Source organism: Pelophylax lessonae, assembly GCF_965119305.1.
Source record: "Pelophylax lessonae genome assembly, chromosome: 1".
NCBI classification, from domain to species: Eukaryota; Metazoa; Chordata; class Amphibia; order Anura; family Ranidae; genus Pelophylax; species Pelophylax lessonae.
Genome location: NC_138768.1, coordinates 306906874 through 306926385, shown reverse-complemented (window position 1 = coordinate 306926385; position 19512 = coordinate 306906874). Strand labels below are relative to the sequence as shown.

Genomic DNA, 19512 nt, shown 5'->3' with positions numbered 1-19512 from the left:
TAGTGATGGACAACAAATACAGAAATCTTCCTCCAGCACCTGAATCTGATCTGTCCCTCTCCCTTCTATCAGCTTTTATCTGTTGAGAAAGAGACAGTTGTTCCTCACTAATCCCCTCTCTTGTGTGGGCCCCCCTCCCAGCACTTATCTCTGCTCAGGAGTTTATTTGTAAATTGTAACTTTGTTTCTCTCTCTCTGTCTCTCTGATCACTGAGCTCCAACTGCCCAGCCTGTATATTTTTCTCATCTCATTTTCTTTTTTATTCAACATTGTTTTTTTTTTTTAGATTTAGCAGGAATTATGCGAGTTATGTTATATTTGTGTCTGATAATAGTGATTTTGTTGTAATTTTAGCTAAATATATCTTTAATATTTTCTTGGGGGGGCCCTGCCAGGTAGTCTGTACGGGGCCCTGCGATTTCTAACAGCAGCCCTGCCTGTATATCCCCTATGGACCAGGACACATGTTTTAATTTCAGTTGCCTCTCTGTTTATTCGTCAATAGCTGTCATTACTTAAGATAACAATGTCATACATGTATTGTGTTTTTTAGGACAAACAAGGCTTTCTGTTGGCATTTTTGTCTTGCAATAATTATAACTATTTTATTTTTTCTACAATCCATGGACAAAATCATAACAAAACTAAAAAAAAAAAGCCCCTTTTTCTTCTTTGATCAGTGTTTAGTTTTGTTACAGTAGAAAAATGATAGTATATGTTTTAATCTATAATTTGACTCAAAAGAATGACACAAAAATGATGATTCCGGTGAAAAGCGTTGCAAAGTTACCTACCTAATGAAAATAAGGTTTGTTTGCTTTTTTTTATTTGCATTTTTTTTTAAATTACACACAACAAATTTATGAACAAAACAAAAAATAAAAAAGGTTAAATATTAAAGGTTAGAAAAATATAAATTAAAAAAAAAAACAACTTTAGGAAATTATTACCCAAGAGGAGAAGGGGTAAAAGGAATTAATTATCACTAATTATAAACCAGGATTTACTTAGGGGTTAAATAGGAATTTTTATTAAAAAAAAAAAAAAAAAACACTTGTCAAGTTGCTTTACATAATATGCAGATCGAAGTCTATCCCTTTGAAATGAAACAGTAGCTAGGACAGTAACAATGATATTTTGTATCTCCTGAATATATTGTATTCTGGCAAATGAGAGCTTGAATGCTTGAAATTAGCAAATGTAATGTTCATGGTGAGAGGAGGATGACCACATTTTGCAGCAACCCCCAATGCACACTGTGATTGCCTGCTTGACTACGCAGTAACTTTGCTTCTGACACATGATGCCACTGCACTAAGTAGCACTGAGTCCTAGTGACCATTCCAAAAATGCAGACCAATCTGCTTCTGTATTGTCCTATATGGGGGTTTTATCTGGTGGTGCAACTCCTCCTTATTGGCTTTGGGTCCTGTACGGCAGCATGCCAAAAGTAACAAGGGGTTTACAATGGCCCAAACTATATAAACTTTGGGGGTATCTGCATTGAGTTAATATGCACAATCTGGGTCATGGCCCTCTTTGCTCATCTCTACTTAGTATTCTATCTAAGCACAGAAGAAACTGCATCTTGACAGAATGGCTTGAATAAACAACCCAATTCAGTCTCTGGATCTCAGGAAGCTCCTGTGTGACTAGGGGACTTTGCATTTAAAGTTGCGAGGTGTTTTGTTATTCTAAATAGAAAATGACTTCTTTTTAGATGGCATGCTAAGTTACAGTAAAAAGTGATATGAAGGGCACCTCAAGAAGAGACCAGTAGATCATGTAAGTGATGTGCCCTTTAGTTGGGTAATCACAATCTTGTATTTGTAAGCCTATTAAAACATATCTCTGTGTAAGCTTTACTGGTATTCGTGGCATTTGTCTGAAGTCCTGGAGTCCTGTCTTCCAATGTCTGTGCCTTAATTATATTTATTTTAACAAAACATAGCCAATACATTCTAAGCTGGGGCCTTACAAAATACTTTGATCTATCAGGGTTAGCAAAGTTACAATGTAACTTATGTACAACAGTTAAAAAAAATGTATTTCAAAAATATATTTAGTGGTTTGCCCGAAGTTTCCCTATGATACTTTAGGTACACTTTAGGGAATCTATAATCTTTTAATTCTTATTTTATGTACACATGCGAACGTGATCAGCTTAATGTAAGAAATATTTTCAAGGTGTGTTAAGGTTTCAAGGTGTGTTTTTCAAGAACTCTAAGCAAGACAAGCAATCTGTATTATTGGTATAGTAAAATGTAATTAGAAGATATGACATTTTATAAAAAACAAAACAGCTTTTCTGTAGTGCCAGACCTCTCTTCTTGCCATTTGTATTTAAAGCAGAACTTTAACCTAAAAGAGAAGTTTTGTTTTATCTCCTCCTCCCCCCCCCCCCCCCACTTTTGGAGGTTTTTTGTCCTTAGGGAGCGGGTATCTAGTTCTTACAGGTACCTGCTCCCACTTTGCTTCCAAGCAGAAATTTCACCACCTGCAACCTCCAGGGGCACATCACAGGTCCCAGGAGGCTGCAGGTCCATACACAAAGCTCAGTGAGACTCATGAATGCACTATGTCGGCACCGGGGGCCTGAAGACCAATGTTCTGCCCAGCCCAAAGAACCTGGATCTTTGGACAGGTTAAGTGTCTTTTTATTCAAAGTCAGCAGCTACAGTATTTGTATTTTTTTTCAAACAGACTGAAGATTCTCTTTAAAAGGAAAAAGGAAAGCTGTGCAATGGGGTTGATTTACTAAAGGCAAATACACTTTCCAAAGGAATGTTCCCAAGAGCTTAGTGAATGTGGTGGAGTTTCACTGCAAAGAATACCTAATTATGTGCAACGAAAAATTTAAAAATTGATTTTTTTTCTTGCACATGATTGGAAGATAACAGTCAACAGAGCTTCACCTCATTCACTTAGCTCTAGGGAAAATTCCCTTGCAAAGTGCAACTTCCCTTGCAACAAGGACAGCCTATTTGCATTTAATAAATCAACCTCAGTGGGTGTAATGGAGAATCCAAATTTATGATACTGGCTTGTGAGATATGCCCAGTAGCTTCATTTACCAGCCCAGGAGCTTTTTGTGGCTGGCTAAAACACAAAGCGCGAGTTCAATAGCCTGCATTAGGCTTTCCTACTGAGCTCTCCAGGTACTTTGAAAACCTGGGTAACACTTAACCACTTTAAGACCGGAAGGATTTGCCCCCTTAAAGACCAGGCCCTATTTTGCGATTCGGCACTGCGTTACTTTAACGGACAATTGCGCGGTCGTGCGACGCTGTACCCAAACAAAATTTACGTCCTTTTTTCCCACAAATAGAGCTTTCTTTTGGTGGTATTTGATCACCTGTGCAATTTTTACTTTTTGCGTTATAGACAAAAAATGCGACAATTTTTTGAAAAAAAAAAAAAAAAAAAAACAATGTTTTTCACTTTCTGCTATATAACATTCCCAAAAAAAATTTTTAAAAATCAAAATGTTTTAACATTTCAGGCCAATTTGTGTTCTGCTACATATTTTTGGTAAAAAAAATTGCAATAAGCGTATTTTGATTGGTTTGCGCAAAAGTTATCGCGTCTACTAACTGCGGGAAAGATTTATGTCATTTTTATTGTTTTTTTTTGTTCACTAGTAATGGCAATCTGCGATTTTTTGCGGGACTGCGACATTGCGGCGGACAGATCGGACCCCCTAACTGACCTTTTTGACACTTTTGGGGGTACCATTGACATTACTACAGTAATCAGTGCTAAAAATATGCACTGCTACTAGTAATGACACTGGCAGGGAAGGTGTTAACAGTATAGGTGATCAATGGGTTAAATGTGAGCCTAGGGGAGTGATTCTAACTGTGGGGGTGTGTGGCTTCTGACATGACCACAGAGACATGTGATCCTATATAGAAGGATCGCAGGAGCTCTGTGATCATTTCAGGGAGAAGGACGGTCGACTGTGTTTACAACAGCCGACCGTCCTCTCTCAACGGGGAGTGATCGCGGGTGTCAGGCGGCAATCGGAGCCGCCTGACACTCGCATCGGCTTCCCCGCTGACGATCGGGGGCGGGAGCGTGCTGGCGGTGCGCGCTTGCCCCCTAGCTCCTCAGACGAGCGACGTACTAATTATCCAGAGTTAATAAAGCAATATCCCCTGCTGAGCTGTTCTGTTCTGACAGGGGGACGGCTGGCTGCTGGTTTTCCAGCATGCTCGTCCGACAGAAGCTGGCCAAACAGCCGGCTTCTATCAGGCAGGGTGGCATACACACAGACCCAATGTCAGCCGGTTTTCTTTAACCTGCTGATGTCTCCTGACATTTGGCCCATGTGTACGGGGCTTTACATGCGAATGATTACCAGATTTCATCGTCAGATACCTGACCCTGACCCCTGCACTTTACAATTGGTGGATCATTGGAGTAGATTTACTAAAACAGGAGCACTCAGAATCTAGTGCAGCTGTGCATTGTAGCCAATCAGCTTCTAACTTCAGCTTGTTCAATTAAGCTTTGGCAATAAAACCTCGAAGCTGATTGGTTTCTATGCAGAGCTGCACCAGCATTTGCACTCTCCAGTTTTAGTAAATAAACCCCATTGTGCTATGGGACTTTATTGGCTGGAGAGGGCGAGGGCAGGGCAGGGCAGGGCAAGGCTACAGGGGAACACTTTAGGAAAGCTAAATAAACTTGTATGCACCTGTTTTAAAATCTTTTGTTCTATGTATGATTTGTAAATTCATAAAATAATAGCACCGATGTAAGTTACAGGTGTTGTACATTTATCCATATAATTAAGTATATTCAGAATCTGCAGATTAAAAATCACTTCACATGAATCAGTAATACACCTCTTTCTTATATATTCTGATAATCTCAATGCTATTCATGTCTCTTCCCATATTATTGTTTCCCCTTAGCTTTAAATTTTATCTATATTCCACTCCTTGCTGTACCTTTTACATTCTCATTTCCTTCCTCGGCTTTGGATACTCACCGTGAATTCCAATCATTGTCTCCAATATTAAAACTCTCTCTGCTAAAATCTTCAGAGCTTCTCTGATTTGCAGCATTCTCTCCCCCTGTGCAAGCAAGAGACAGACACAGCTGTGAGGGATTAACCCCCTCCCCACCCACATTTAGCCCTTTATTGATTAATACATTTGGCAGGTTTAAATACAGTTTTCACAATCAAAGAGTTAAACCAGGCAGAAGAAAATGAATCATGCAGGACCTCTATAAGTCTGGAAAAGAAAAGAGTGCATAGAATTAATAGCAACATATTAACCTCCCTGGCGGTATGATTATGTCTGGAATTACATACCAAAAGCGGTACAATTCTTTTCATGGAAATTTGGCGTTATGTATTATAGGCCTACAATTCTTAGTAATTACTGACTTAAACCTGACCAAAACAAGACTCTAGTAGACATCCCAGATGTGATAAATTTGAAACACAAACGCATGAATTATAATCAAATCAATAATATTATTTTATTATTTAATATATAATATATATAATAAAATTATATTATTGATTAGATTATAATTCATGCATTATATATTATATACAGATATGTGTGTGTGTATATATATATATATATATATATATATACACACACATATATATATATAATATATAACGCATGAATTATAATTGAATCAATAATATAATTTTATATATATATATATATATATATATATATATATATATGTGTGTGTGTGTGTGCATATTATATATATATATATATATATATATATATATGCATGCATGCATATATATATATATATATATATATATATATATATATATATATATATATGCATATGCATATATATATATATATATATATATATATATATATATATATATATATATATATATATATATGCATATATATATATATAATATAATATAAAGTGTGTTTTGTGTAACGTTTTTTTTTTTTTTTTTTGAATTTCCCTCCCTAGTTCCGCTCCCATGCAGCATTGCTGCTGCAGGGAACGGAACTAGGAAGTGATCGTACCGACGGAGGGACGGAGGAGCGGCGGGACTCTCGGCTGGCGGTCGCAGCAATGAGAGATCATCGCTGGATCGCCAGGATAAGGTAAGAGAAGCTCCGCTGCGCTCTCTGCAATCCACCCCGAGCGTGACTCGGGGTTACCGTTCCTGCAATGAAAAATCAACCCCGAGTCACGCTCGGGATTACCGCTAAGGCGGTTAATTACCAGCGAGGGTCATTTACAAACCACGAAAATATGCGGGCGCACTGCTTTTAATCATTACTTTAATGTATTCACCCGACACACACATAACCAGGTAAAGGCAATATTGTTTTTTAAAACACCACCTGTGAAAGCCAATTGTTACTGTGCTTTGACATGTATAAAACCAAAAAATGGGAACCGTATAATCACTATAGGGCCACTGTCATGATGTTTTTATACAGGTGGTGCATTATTGTGAACATTTTTGCTTTACTCTTGGAGCTTGATACATTCGTTTCCTACCATCAATAACAAACAACCAGCTTTCAAATGTCATTTAAAGCCCAGGTTTGAAAATAGTTTAAAAAGGTGATTGCTTGAAAGCATGATAAATAAGATGTTGATGGGTGAAGTGTTTTGCTGCCAAACTCATAGGCCTCATTCATACTCTTAGTGAAATGAGCAAAGGTGGACCAGTGTGTATGGACCCTTAGGAATGATTACCTGTTAAAGGCATTCACTCTTCCTGAAATCCCGTTAACATACATGAATAATGCAAGGGGAAGGCTCAGTTACACTAAGTAATAGTATGAAATCCTAAATCCAGCAGGTGTTTGTATATTTAATAATTGCCAAAATGTGTTTGTGTGTGTGTGTGTGTGTGTGTGTGTGTGCGTGTTGGAGGAGGGGGGATTGGATACTTCTATGGGTAACGCCAGAAACCCCTTAAATAGGTACAAAAACCTGTCTGCAAAATGTGTGCTGAAGAACAAGGTGGTATATCAAGGCAGAGTAGGGTGCATAATGTGTGAAAATGTGCGTGATTAAAGTGTAACCAAAGGCAAGGATAGAGTAAGAAATGGGTATAACCCCTTTATGTTTTTTTTCCCATTTGGCTCCCATTGGGGAGGTTTCTCTTGACATCCTGTCCCATAGCCAAAACAGGAAGTGAGCAAAAATCCCTTCATATTGAGGGAATCCTATTGTATCACCAGGGTCACCAGAACTAGCATCCCCATTGGAAGATTCCCTCTCTATTAGTGTTCAGATGTCAACTCAAAATTTGGGATTTTCTTTTAGTTTTACTTTTGATGAAAACAGTAAACAGAACAAATAGATCGGGTGAACTCTGTCCAAAGATAAAAAAACAAGTTTTGCCTTTAGGCCCCTTTCATTCTTGTACGACCTGAAATTCGCCTGACTTTTACGTGACTTGAAGCAATGCCTGTGTAATCTTGAGGTCCATGGACCTCAAGTTGCATCAAATTTGAACCAAAGTAGTGCATGGACTACTTTGAAGTTGCACAGATGTGAACGGTACTCATTAGAATTCATGAGGTACGACTTGTCATGTGACTTTGCTATCCCAAGTCGCACAAGTGTGAAAGAGGCCTTAGTTACACTTTAAATGCAAAACCACCATGGCACAAAAGTAAGTGCGCATTTATATTTTTCTGGTTCATAAATAACTATAAGCAGGATTAATTATTTTTTCAATTGCATAAACACAGAGAATAAATGAAAAAGTAAGTCAATAGAGACATTTTATTTTAACAATAGACTCACTTCGTGTAACAAGTAAAATCAATAAGTGAACCGCTACACCTTTCTAGCGAATCTGCAGTTGTACCAAAATCAGTAAAGTTTGCTTATGCAAATGAAAAAAACAGTTTGAATCAACATTTCTATTGTTACCTAGAATAATAAATATAAAAAAATAGGATGTAGCAATTATATAAAGAAAAGAAAATATAAATTGTGTGGATGGAATTACATAGTACTTTTTTAGGGGTTTTCGATAATGTCGTTATAAAATCTGCCTGGTATAGTGGAATGAGAGCTACAATATATAGTTAGTGTAAGGTTTTGCAATACGGTAAAAAATGCAGATGGTGCATAACCCACAGGTATGATTGCATGAATAGGCAGAGCACTAATACATATACAGCATCATCTACACAATGCATTGAAATACTTAATCAGACTTATGATGCCATTGCTGCATGTAAAATGCATACCTAAATTTGGCATCTTCTGACATTTGTACAGATGTATGCTTCTAAAGTTTGGGTGACTTGCCTTGTCTTTTAAAACATATGATTTGGATTCCTATGACACCCAGAATGTACTGTGATTGACACCTCGGTATCACAATGGAACAAGTACTTTAAGCTAGGTAAGTTCAGAGGTTATGTAGCAAAGTAATGAGCTACAAAGCCGTATATTTAGTTACAAGGATACTCACAGAAGGTGTTGTGTTACCCTATTTACTTAACCTTTTGTATTTTCTCCCTGTCTTACATTGGTCTTCTTGAAATCAGGTTACTTCTAATATACTTAATGTTTTACCAATGTCTTAATAGGCTTCTATGCCTAGGATTTTAGTACAACTACCCGGGAACATTTGTTCTTGTATTTATCTCTACTATATCTTTAATTATATATACTTTTCTAATAATTGCCAAATTTGTGCTGGTTCTTTCCACTGCACTCCACGGTACGATGTTACTAGCCATAAAGTAATTTCACAAAGCCACAAGTTAGTTAATATCATCCTGTTGCAACAAGCATAATAAATGTTATTAAGCTGCAATGTCATTAACTCCTTCACTGCTGGAGATCACATCAAGTACTCAATTGATTTGGTGACATCGGATTTTGTTAAAATATATACTATGTACTGTATAGCTCTGTGCACTGTTATTTTGTTTAAAACTGACCTCTGGGGAAAGAAAAAAAATATCCTTGCAGTGGGTCCGTGTCCCCACTGCATGGGTTAACAGCTTGTTTTGCCTAGGGATAATGAATAAGGTGATAAACTTTCCTTACTCCTTGCTCCCTAAGGAGCCAATACTCTCTTCCACTGCCCCATGCTCTGGAATTTGTCCCAGCTCTCAGTGTTCTTCCTGTACAATGCAGGACTTTGTACTTTGTGCTTGCATTTTATAGGATGACGTCGCAGAGCTTTGGGGGACTGGGTGCATAAAGAGGAGGAAGCCTTCAGGAACATGGAATAAGGTAAGTGTATCACCTAATTCATGAGCAATTAACACTTGCATTGGGAGGGGATCTTTTTTTCCCCAGAGTTCAGATTAAACATTAGCAGGAGGAAAAGGTAGCATTTTCAAAGTAACAATATGAAATGTTTCGGAAGGTCTGCTGTTGGCCATATCATATATCTAAAGGGCTGTGTTGACGAGCTTTTGTTTAATTCAAACGTGTCTTTGGAATTTATGGAAACGCGCAACCTGCTTCAGGCAAGTCACATGTAGGTCAAAAGGAAGTCATCTGCAGGTCATCTGCACCTGTCAATAAATTCTAAATGATCTCATTATAAGCATCTCATACTGATGCCACTGACACAAGCCCAAAGCCCGTTGACATAGGCCACGATATGAGTTTATAAGCAATCGTTTAAGATGTTCATCTTGAATTTGTCCAGGTAAACACCACTAATTTCGCCTTTACTACATTTTTAATGAACAAAATTTACCTAAATAAATTTAGCTTTTCTAAATGGCTCTATCATTCAAGTGTTTGGTGATAAGAGAACAAAAGTCTCCAGTAGGGAAGTTGTTACAAGTAGAGGGGTAGTTAGGTTGCAGGCTGTGGGGCAGAAAGAAAAGGTGAGGCAAGGAAAACCCCCACAGCTGTATCAGTCTTTATGCAATGGACCCATCATACAAGTATGGAATCAGACCACACAGAAAAATCTACATATGTAGTTTGAGGGAAGGTGAAGGTTGATCATAGTTATTGTGAAGGAATACTGTATTAAAATGGTGAAAACGTAGGGTTGTAAGCCTTGAACTAGAATAGTCAGTTTACAAGCCTGAATGGTTTCTTACAGTTAGGGGGCTTCTTTTCCAGCATTTTATTTGACACAACACAAACCAACAAGAGTGGCTGATAAAGAATACACGCATACAGATTCAAGGCTTCTCAGTAGCTGTGAATACAGTCCAGACAGTTATCTGCCTTCCAGCCTTTTGACAGAACAAAAACCAAGGAAGGCTTTGATCTTGATGATCACTAGGGCGTTCCCTTAACACATTTTATGATGGGACCCGCAAATATTGAAATGCACTTGTTTTGCAACTCTAATATATGTTTTACAAATCATTAAGAATAAAAATGTATATAATTTGGAAACCCATACATTTTTTCTAGCCTTGTAGTACCAGAGGTTAGAGACCAATGTTTAGAGCATCACGCTCCTCGGAAATTCGAGATACCAGGCAAAGGACTTATGAATCTGTACGCTGTATTACGTCATTTCAACCAAAGCTGATATCTCCATTTTGCAAAGATGCTGTTAGGTTGATTTACCCAACAGACTCTATGGATTCTTTCGGGGACAGAGGCAGTGAGAGTTTTGTACCTGAATCTCTTGGTCAGATTACATGCCGTGGCCATTAAAAAGGGTCTCAGCCTACCGCTTTACCTTTGTAATTATTTTATACTATAACAAATTCAGCAGAACAATTAATATTCCTTGGTTGGTTTGGCCTAGCAGGGATATCTGATTTCTAAATTACCCTTATAAAAATAAGAAAACAGTCTATTATATTATATAACCCAATAATGGAAATATCTTCTTTGGCTGGATTGACCCAATATTGCAGTCACCCATAAAGGTAAATTAAGTGTAAAATAAAATGTTAGGATAGGAACCCATTAAGGATTTAAGTATCTCCCATTGAAGTGTGAGTTATTTTAACATATAACCCTATAGACTGTGAACAGAAGACATAAATATATAAGAGATGAGAGAAGAGATACTGTATATAAAAAAAAGTTGAAAAAGGAAGCACAGACGTCAACCTGACCTCAAAATGTCTAAGATAAATTTGTCAAATCTTCAGTTTAGCAGGATTCTTTTTCCTGAATGAAACTGGGCTTTGTTAATTAATTTTTTAAAAAAATTAATGTTTCATAGCAGTTCACATGTTGACCTAGAATTCCACAAAGAACACTGTATAGGGGATCACAAGAGTATCTAGTTGATGAGATGAGTCAGGCTGACGTCTCTGAAGGTGCAAGACAAGCAGTAACAATGTGAAAATGATGGTTACAGAAAAGGGATAGGTATAAGAATGATAAATGACAATATATATGCTTGAAAAGGAAACAATGGCATTTTGTAAAAGTATAGCATATTTACTCAAAGAGAACCTGTCTGCCATTTTTAAAAAATCCTGCCAAATAACAGGCACCACAAGCTACCTGCTATTACCATTGTTAGCCAGAAAACCCCCCTCTGTGCTCATTTCTGAAACTAGTTTCACATTGGTACTATGTTTCACACTTCTCCACCAACTGTCTTCCAATAAGTACAATCTTGTTGGAGAGAAGAATGACAACTGGACTTTATCCTGAAGTCATTTTACAGTAAAACATGTATCAGTACATAACACCATCTGAGGTCATATGTCTCAAAAAATCTCAACAAAGTCTCCACACGCTATCCCAAATCTATATTATCCTTCTTTTGTTTGTGTTCCCTCGTCACCCTTACTTTATCAAGGACTGGGAGAGAGAACTGGACTATTTGCTTACTATGGATGACTAGGAAAAAACAAATGTTTAAATCAAGCCTTCTAGGCTACATAGGATGCTGCCATCGCTTCCTGAACACTGTTCCATTATGGAGGTGACACAGGAACTATACTTCACATCTGGTGGTCCTGCCCACTATACTGGGATGCTATGTTTCAACTGTGTTCCCAGATCAGGGGTATAACCTATCCGGAACTAGCGGAAGTGACATTGCTTTTTGTTCCATCGGGCTCTGCAAAAAAGGGCCTACTCCGTTCCATTTTCTGCAGTGCGAACACTAATTCCCAGACACTGGCACTCACCTATTGTTCCAACTGTTGAGGAATGAGTGGCTGGACTTAACCAAATAATGAGAAAGAAGGAACTCACTGCGAGTCTACAGGGATCGTACCCTAAATTTGAAGAACTTTGATATGCCTGGATCAAGTTCTCTAGTTCTGACAAACTTCCGTTCTTTTATGTGATATTCAAATTCTTAACAGGAACACATAGATGGACAGCGACAGAGCCAGCAGCCAGATCAGGACTTTTCGCTTCCTCCTCCTCCTTTCCCCTTTCTCTCCTCCCTATGTTCTCTTTTTTTTCTATTTGCTTTATTTTATTTGCTTTATTTTATTGCCTCTTTTATTTCTCTGTCTTCCCTGAATTGTTTCATGTTCCAGTTCACATTGATTTGCACCTGACCATTGTAATGCTAGGTACACACAGGAAATTATTTTTTCAACCTGGCGGGCTGAATGAAAAACAACTGAGGGGTTGCTGTAATAACTAAGTGATGTTAGTGTGGCAATCTCCCCTTCTGTACTATTGTGTTCTGACAGGGGGAATGCCCCTGCCAAAACACACTGATAAGTGCTTGCAGCCATTGGCTGCCAGTCCTGATCGGATTCTGGTTTTCCAGCATGCTCATTCTACAGAAGGCGGTTGTTAGACCTATCAGACAGGCTACTGTACACACGGGCTAAATGTTTCCGTTGAACCGGCCGATATCAGCCGATATTCGGCCCGTATGTACCAGCCCTAAAGTGGTACTAAACCCATGAACGTGAATTCACTATATCTGATCTCCCACAGTGCACAAAACATGCCAAAGAAATTATTTTAGTAAATATAAACTGCTAAATACCTTTTCTCATCAGCAGTATATAGCAGTCTTGTGACTTCTATCAGTGTCTGGTTAAAGCTTGTAGGAGGAGTTTTCATTCTCCCCTGATTGTCCTATGAGGCTACAGGACCCGTGAACCTCTGTCTGGACAGTGCTGATTGGTTCTGTGCTTATCACATTCGCTCTCCAAAAAAAAAAAAAAAAAAACTCTTTAGCAATACACACCAAACTGAACATGTGCAGAGTGCCCCAAGGTTCTGTACTATCAGGAGATAGATTGGGGACTGTAAAAGAAGGGGAGGATCAGAAAACACAGGATCAAACAGCCTTTTTACACAATGCAAGGGATTAATGCCTTAGGTTCCACAGTGAGTATAACAAGCATACTTTACTGCATATACAAACTGATTTTACAGCCTGGCCTAGCCCCCCTCCCCCTCTCTTTCCACCCGCTGCTGTCTCAGCCAATGAGGAGGGAGAGTCCCGGACAGCCAGGTCTCTTGTGTAACATTGCTGGATTGAGATGGGGCTTAGGTAAGTATTAGGGGGGCTGCTGCATTTAGAAGGTTTTCTATCTTAATGAATAGAATGCATTAGGATGAAAAAACCTTCTGTCTTTAGAACCACTTTAAGTCAAAGACCTGAGCTTTTATTGCTTGTTCCTTATTGGTGGCTATGATATAGTCACAAATTCATATGAAGCTGTGCAAACAATACCTTCATTAATAGGCTTTCTTTATTTTGTCAATGAATGTTTATTTTTTTTTTTTTTTGGTATGCTTGTACTTATTTTGTGCAAACCTCTGATAATATTAAATAAAAGCTATACTTTAAAAAAAAGGTGGAGCCGCCGAAGCAGGTTTTCTGGCTTAAAAATGTTACTAGTCATTTAAATGGCTGACAGGTTGGCTTTAATAGCGGATGCATAATTTAGCTGTCACATACTTCATGACTCTTATGTTCTACTATGCTGTGCTCTGATATTTGGCTCCCTGAGTTTCCTGGTAAAATGTGATAATGGAACATGGGTTACAGAGATTCTTACCGGCTCCCCTTTCTCTCCTGGTTCCCCTTTCTGTCCAGGAAGGCCCTATGGAAAATGTGAAAAGGATGACAAGCTCAGATAGATTAGGAAGATACATGTAAGGAACTGTTATGAATTTTATGAAAACCAAGCAAACATCCAGATATGTGTTTTCCCAACCATTTTAAAATATGTTAAAGCTGAGCTTTAACCTTAAATTCCGACCTGAACAGTTGTACAGGCACCTCTTCTGTATGGATTTGTCTACTTTGATTTTACTGCACACTTTAAGCAGCTCACAGTGTACATTAGAAGGTGCAGCAAATCAGACAGAGCCTGCCTCATTTCCTGACTGTAGGGCACCCAGTATCATCCAGCCCTTTCATTGGATTTTTATTCTTTCAATCCTAACGGCTCAGCATCACGTGTGGACAATGCCCACTCCTCCAGACTGACATCAATGCATCAAGAGTACAATGAAAAAAAGAGAGAGCACACAGCTGCCCTAGCATAACAGCATTTTATTAAAATACAAGCTGCCCTTTTAGGGTTTGTTTACTATTCAGCGCAGTTTTTTTCTCATTATACATTTATATACTTTGACCTATCAGGAATTTAATAATGTATAAAAAAAATTGATAATTCTTCTCTAAGTGGGGCCTGCCATTTTAGTTGGAGTGTAATGGACAGTTGCTGCTGCCTGTGAGCTCACATAATGCACATTCACACTGGTGGCAATTGACAGGCAGTTACTGCCAGCCTTTAGCTGAAGCTCCTGATTTCTTCAGGAACAGCAGTATTGTTTTTTTCCTTTCAAACCTTTGCTTCTGTTATATGTATTCAACTGGCAGGGCTGGTATTGTGAAATAAATATGGGCCACAGCATTTTGTAGCGTGTTTCAAGTTGGGGGTATCCTACAGCTACTGACAAAATTGCAATACTGTAATTATACCTAATGTAACCATGCAGACCTTTTCACATGTAGGCATTGGGGTAGGTGTATTTATAAAGATATTTACAGAAATGTTTCACCTTGCTAAGCCGTCTGTACGTTTTTTCTGTGTGACTCAAATGTTAGTAGACTATTTACTATCATAGTAAATAAGTATTTATCTCCTATTGCCATCTACTGGCCATATTAAAGTAATTTCCTGATTCACGCTAGTCTTATGAACGAAGAACACCTATCCTGGAGAGAAAATAGCCTTGCAATATTTGATTTTGTCGGCATTCGCACAGAACAAGCATACATGCAGTTTCACAGAACGAATAACTCTGCACATGTTTTCTTTTTTTATAAATGAACCCCTAAGTCAAAAGTTTTCCACATATGCTTTATAAAACTGCAAATTTACATTTGCTCATCTATTTCTCCTATGTAGTTTGAGATTTGTCAGACATGAAACTTCAGTCCAACTTCCCATGTGAATATTCAGCAGAGGTAATATGAGTGGAAAGGCATGGTAAGAGACCAGTCTTCAATATTTACCATTTCCCCTTTTGTTCCAGGTCCTCCTGGCTGACCAACTAGACCCTGCAGGCAAGACAGAAGTGTAAATTTTACATATACCTACCAAACTGCTCAATCTGTTTTATTTCTCTACTTACAGTATCTCCTTTCTCTCCGCTGGGGCCATCCCTTCCTGGAGGGCCAGGTAACCCCTACAGAGCAACAAAATAGCCCAAAAAATCAGTTGAAGTATCCTGTAAATCCAGTGCAGACAACAACACAAGGCATTCGTATTTAAAAGCTTAGCTATTGTTATTGTTGGGATGTACTGTAAATGTTAGGTGGTGTGGTAAACACCTCTATTGTTTTAAATTGTACTATTGCTATTCATTTGCAATCTACAGTATTTTGAAGAGCAAGCGACTGGTCACCCACCTATAAGCAAAACAACAACTGAAGGAGGCTGTTCGCAAGTCAATGGGGCCGAGCCTCAACCCTGAGCCAAACACTTGTTATTACCCCAATTGTAAATTGCTGTTTGGCAGAAGAAATTAAAAAACAATAAACAAAAAAAAAAGGGGGGATCGCCTCCTGAATGCCTGAAAGTGGCCATTTAGCTGCACTCTGAAAAGCAATCTACAGCGGATCGGTGATGCTATAAATGACTTCTTGTAAAAATACCAATATGTAACATACTGTACATACTCTGCAAAGTTTTGCTGCTTAGTGTTTTTCAGTACTGGTACTTTGAACCATGCACACAGTATACTGAGTATTATATTAAGGTGCTTCAAAAATATGTCCTTAAAGCTGAAGTCCAGAAAGTTTTCAAAATCATTAAATGTACTATACTTTTAAATGCAACAAGTATATGCACCTGAATTTTGTCATAGCCTCTTGTAATCACCTGCAAAGAGACTGGGAGCCAATCAGACTTTGCTGCAAAGCATGTGTGCTGAGAAGGAATACATTGATTGACAGAAGGAGAGAGCAGAGGGATGACTTTAAAAGTGTGTTGCTACTCCTTTACTGTCCAACCCTAGCCTTTAGGGTGGGAGTGGAGGGTGGAGGTTTTCTTTGCTCCCCTGCTTAACTGCAGAAGAGAAAATGAATGTTACTAGCCTGGTTATTACTGTTCAGTCTGTGAAAAATAACTGGACAGAAATACAAATTCTTTTTCAGGTAAAACATCTTACTCGTATGAATTCAAACTCGATTTAGCTTTGGATTTTAGTTTAGAAAAAAAGAACTATAAAAGATAATTTGTTACACAGAAATCTCAGTGTACTCTGAACATACATTTTGACCCATCATTCCAGGAGGCCCAGTTTTTCCCTGTGGTCCTGGCGGCCCTAATAAAAAATGCATAATAATTAACCATCCTGCCAAAAACTTTGAGAGTAATCAAATAATACACAGTGTACTCATTAGTTACCTGCTGGACCTGGGGGACCTCTTGGTCCCTGCACATTGTATCCTCCACTTTCGGAAAATCGATTTGAATTAAAAAGATCTGCAAAAATATACAAAAAATGACTTACTTTTAGAGTATATTTAGTTTAGGACACACTTTAAAGAAAGTAGTACAATTATTTTAGAATAAAACAATGTAGCATATTGTGATAACAGCAATTCTCCCTATCTATTCATTCATTTTTTGTCTGTTATTGTTTGAACTCCAAGAATAATGAAAATAATGCAGGATTAAACCACATTCTCCCCTGTCGTCTATCTTTTTTCTTTTTGATTGTTACCTTGGGCACAGCAAATCTCTAATTTAAAAAAAATAAAGGAACAGACCAGATGCTACACAAAACCTAAAACAGTTTTACATTGATCTTTGTACCAAATATAACTGCCTTAAAGTCCATGTAACCCCAAAACTAAAATCTCATATAAAATTGATGTTAATACAGGAGTCTTCAAACTCTTTAGCTCATTGACTTATTCACAAAGTTTAAGATTGTTCATAAACCTTTAAACATTTATTATATGTCTCATTTCATAAATACAGCTTTAAATTAGAGTGCAACAAATAATAATAATAATAATAGATGATTTGTATACTGTTGTTGACACTTCCTCTTGGTATCTGCAGCTGGTTGTCACAATAATGAATTTTTAGCAACTGCACAGCAAATCCCTTTTTTGGTGCACTCAATGTCTCTCAAACATTTCCCACACTAAAGACGCTGGCACCCGAAGGCTAGTGAAGAACTAGCCCAGATGAGGACTGTGCTGGATCCCTGGACAGGTAAGTATCCTTTTATTTAAAGTCAGCAGCTACAGGATTTGTTGCTGCTGGCTTTTCATTTTTTTCTAGAGTGAAGAAATGCTTTAAGGCCTATAGCGCCTGCTACTTACCTTCTCCGATTCATATTCTGTTTGGCATGCAGCCACGCACACTTCCGGGTTTTACCCCAAGTATTGCACCTGGGCCATTTAGGCACACCCACATCTCTCGGCTGTGTCCTCCAAGGACCAAATTACTCTAAGGACAGACACATGTGCAATGGTTGTCCACAGTCACCAAACACCCAAGAAACTTACCTGCCGGCCCTTAAGCCTCTTCAGTCTCTGTCTCTACTGTGTCTCTGTCAGACATGCTGTCCTCTGCCACAGCTTATGGGACTCTCTACCCATCTGCTCCTGGAGCCGCAACTCCTGGATTATTCCCTCTGCCATCTTCATCACAGCCACATCTTATCCTTCTCCAGGCACCGCATATGTTAATCCTGGTACACTCCATCTGCCTACTCTGCTTCTCCGACCCCTCACAGGTCGACACATACTATCATTGTTCTTCTGTGCTCCTGGCATCTTCTTCCATTTCTCAATGGTTTACTGGCTTATCCCATCAGTGATCCGATTGCATATTCCCACTGCGTCTGTATCTGGGCAAGCAACATTAGGGGGAAAAACTAAAGCTCAATGTATGGGTCTTCAGTGAATACAGTCATAGTCAGGGTAGGGTCCAGTTTGCTCAATTCCCATACAGCTTTGTAACAGTTTGCACAACCATAACCCATAAACCCTAATGATGCACCTCTAACTGAGGAAGGCCTACTTCAGGTGTGGACCCAAAGTCACAGTAACTTCAGATAATGACCTCCACTCAGATTCTATCCAACCGCCTTGATCAGTTACAGCAGAACCTTCAAGCGGCATTCAAGTGTCTGCCTCCATTGTCTCCAGCACCTGGACTTCCATCAAGATTTGCCTCTTTTACTTTTCATATGCTGAGGCTGGGTTGTTGAGAGAAAAAACCCTGCCCTTGGGTTGTGTAAAGCCTGAAAAAACACTGGGGCATTTTCTTAATGACATCTTTAGTGACCTACACTACAGATCCATGGTAATATACTTGGAAGATATTCTGGTGTTCTCTTCTGACCTCACATCCTATTGTTGTCACATCCATACAATTCTCTAGTGGCTTTGTACCAATAACCTTTATGTGAAACTGGAGAAATGCATCTTTGAAGTCCCTTAAGTGCTATTCCGAGGAATACATCATCTTGGTACACAGTTAGTGTTCACAATATTGCATTGCCCCCCACCCACTAGCCTCAAGGCCACCCAAAATCTCTTGGGTTTCTCCTAACACTATCATCAATTTGTTAACAACTATTCCACCCTGATGGCCCTCATTATGGCTCTTGCCTGGAAGAGTGCTAATACTAGGCTTGAAAATGCTATTAACATCACCAGCTCAAGGAAGCCTTCATTTCAGGTCACATTTTATCCAGACCAGTCCCCCAAAAAAACATAGTTTCCTAAAATGGATGCATCTTGTTTTGGAGCCAGGGTAGGGCTTCTCCAGGTTGTGGCTGGCAAAAACCCTGTGTGCCTTTTTCTCAAAAAAAAATCTCACCCTTCAACTCCAAGGACTTAGGGCTTCCTTGCCCTTTGTGTATTCAAACCAAAGTCTCCAACGTGGTTCCCTCTGGTTTAATCCAGCACCTACCTGTTCCAGCCAAACCCTTGACAGATGTTTCTATGGATTTCATTATGGACCTCCCACTCATCGAACATTGCACCATCAACTGGGTAGCAGTATACAGATTTTTTCAAATGGCACACTTAGTTCCCCTGGTAGCTCTCCTTTCTGCACCTTCACTTATCTCTGTCTTTATTAAGTAGATTTTCTGTCTTCATGGACAACCCA

General features: G+C 38.7%; 1 protein-coding gene across 6 annotated transcripts in view; it reads right to left on the bottom strand.

Annotated features, from left to right (window-relative positions):
• The window catches only part of EMID1 (EMI domain containing 1), a 163887-nt gene that overhangs the window by 12612 nt on the left and 131763 nt on the right, over positions 1-19512 (bottom strand). For 4 of the 6 annotated variants that reach the window (XM_082265842.1, XM_082265839.1, XM_082265841.1 and 1 more), the window contains 5 exons: positions 16783-16860; positions 16647-16699; positions 15506-15559; positions 15387-15431; positions 13918-13962 (listed from right to left, as the gene is read on the bottom strand). In XM_082265842.1, the coding sequence (XP_082121968.1) occupies positions 13918-13962; positions 15387-15431; positions 15506-15559; positions 16647-16699; positions 16783-16860 (275 nt within the window). Of the gene's footprint in view, positions 1-4997; positions 5083-13917; positions 13963-15386; positions 15432-15505; positions 15560-16646; positions 16700-16782; positions 16861-19512 lie in introns of all 6 variants that reach the window. The other 2 variants (XM_082265843.1, XM_082265840.1) reach the window with 1 other exon arrangement.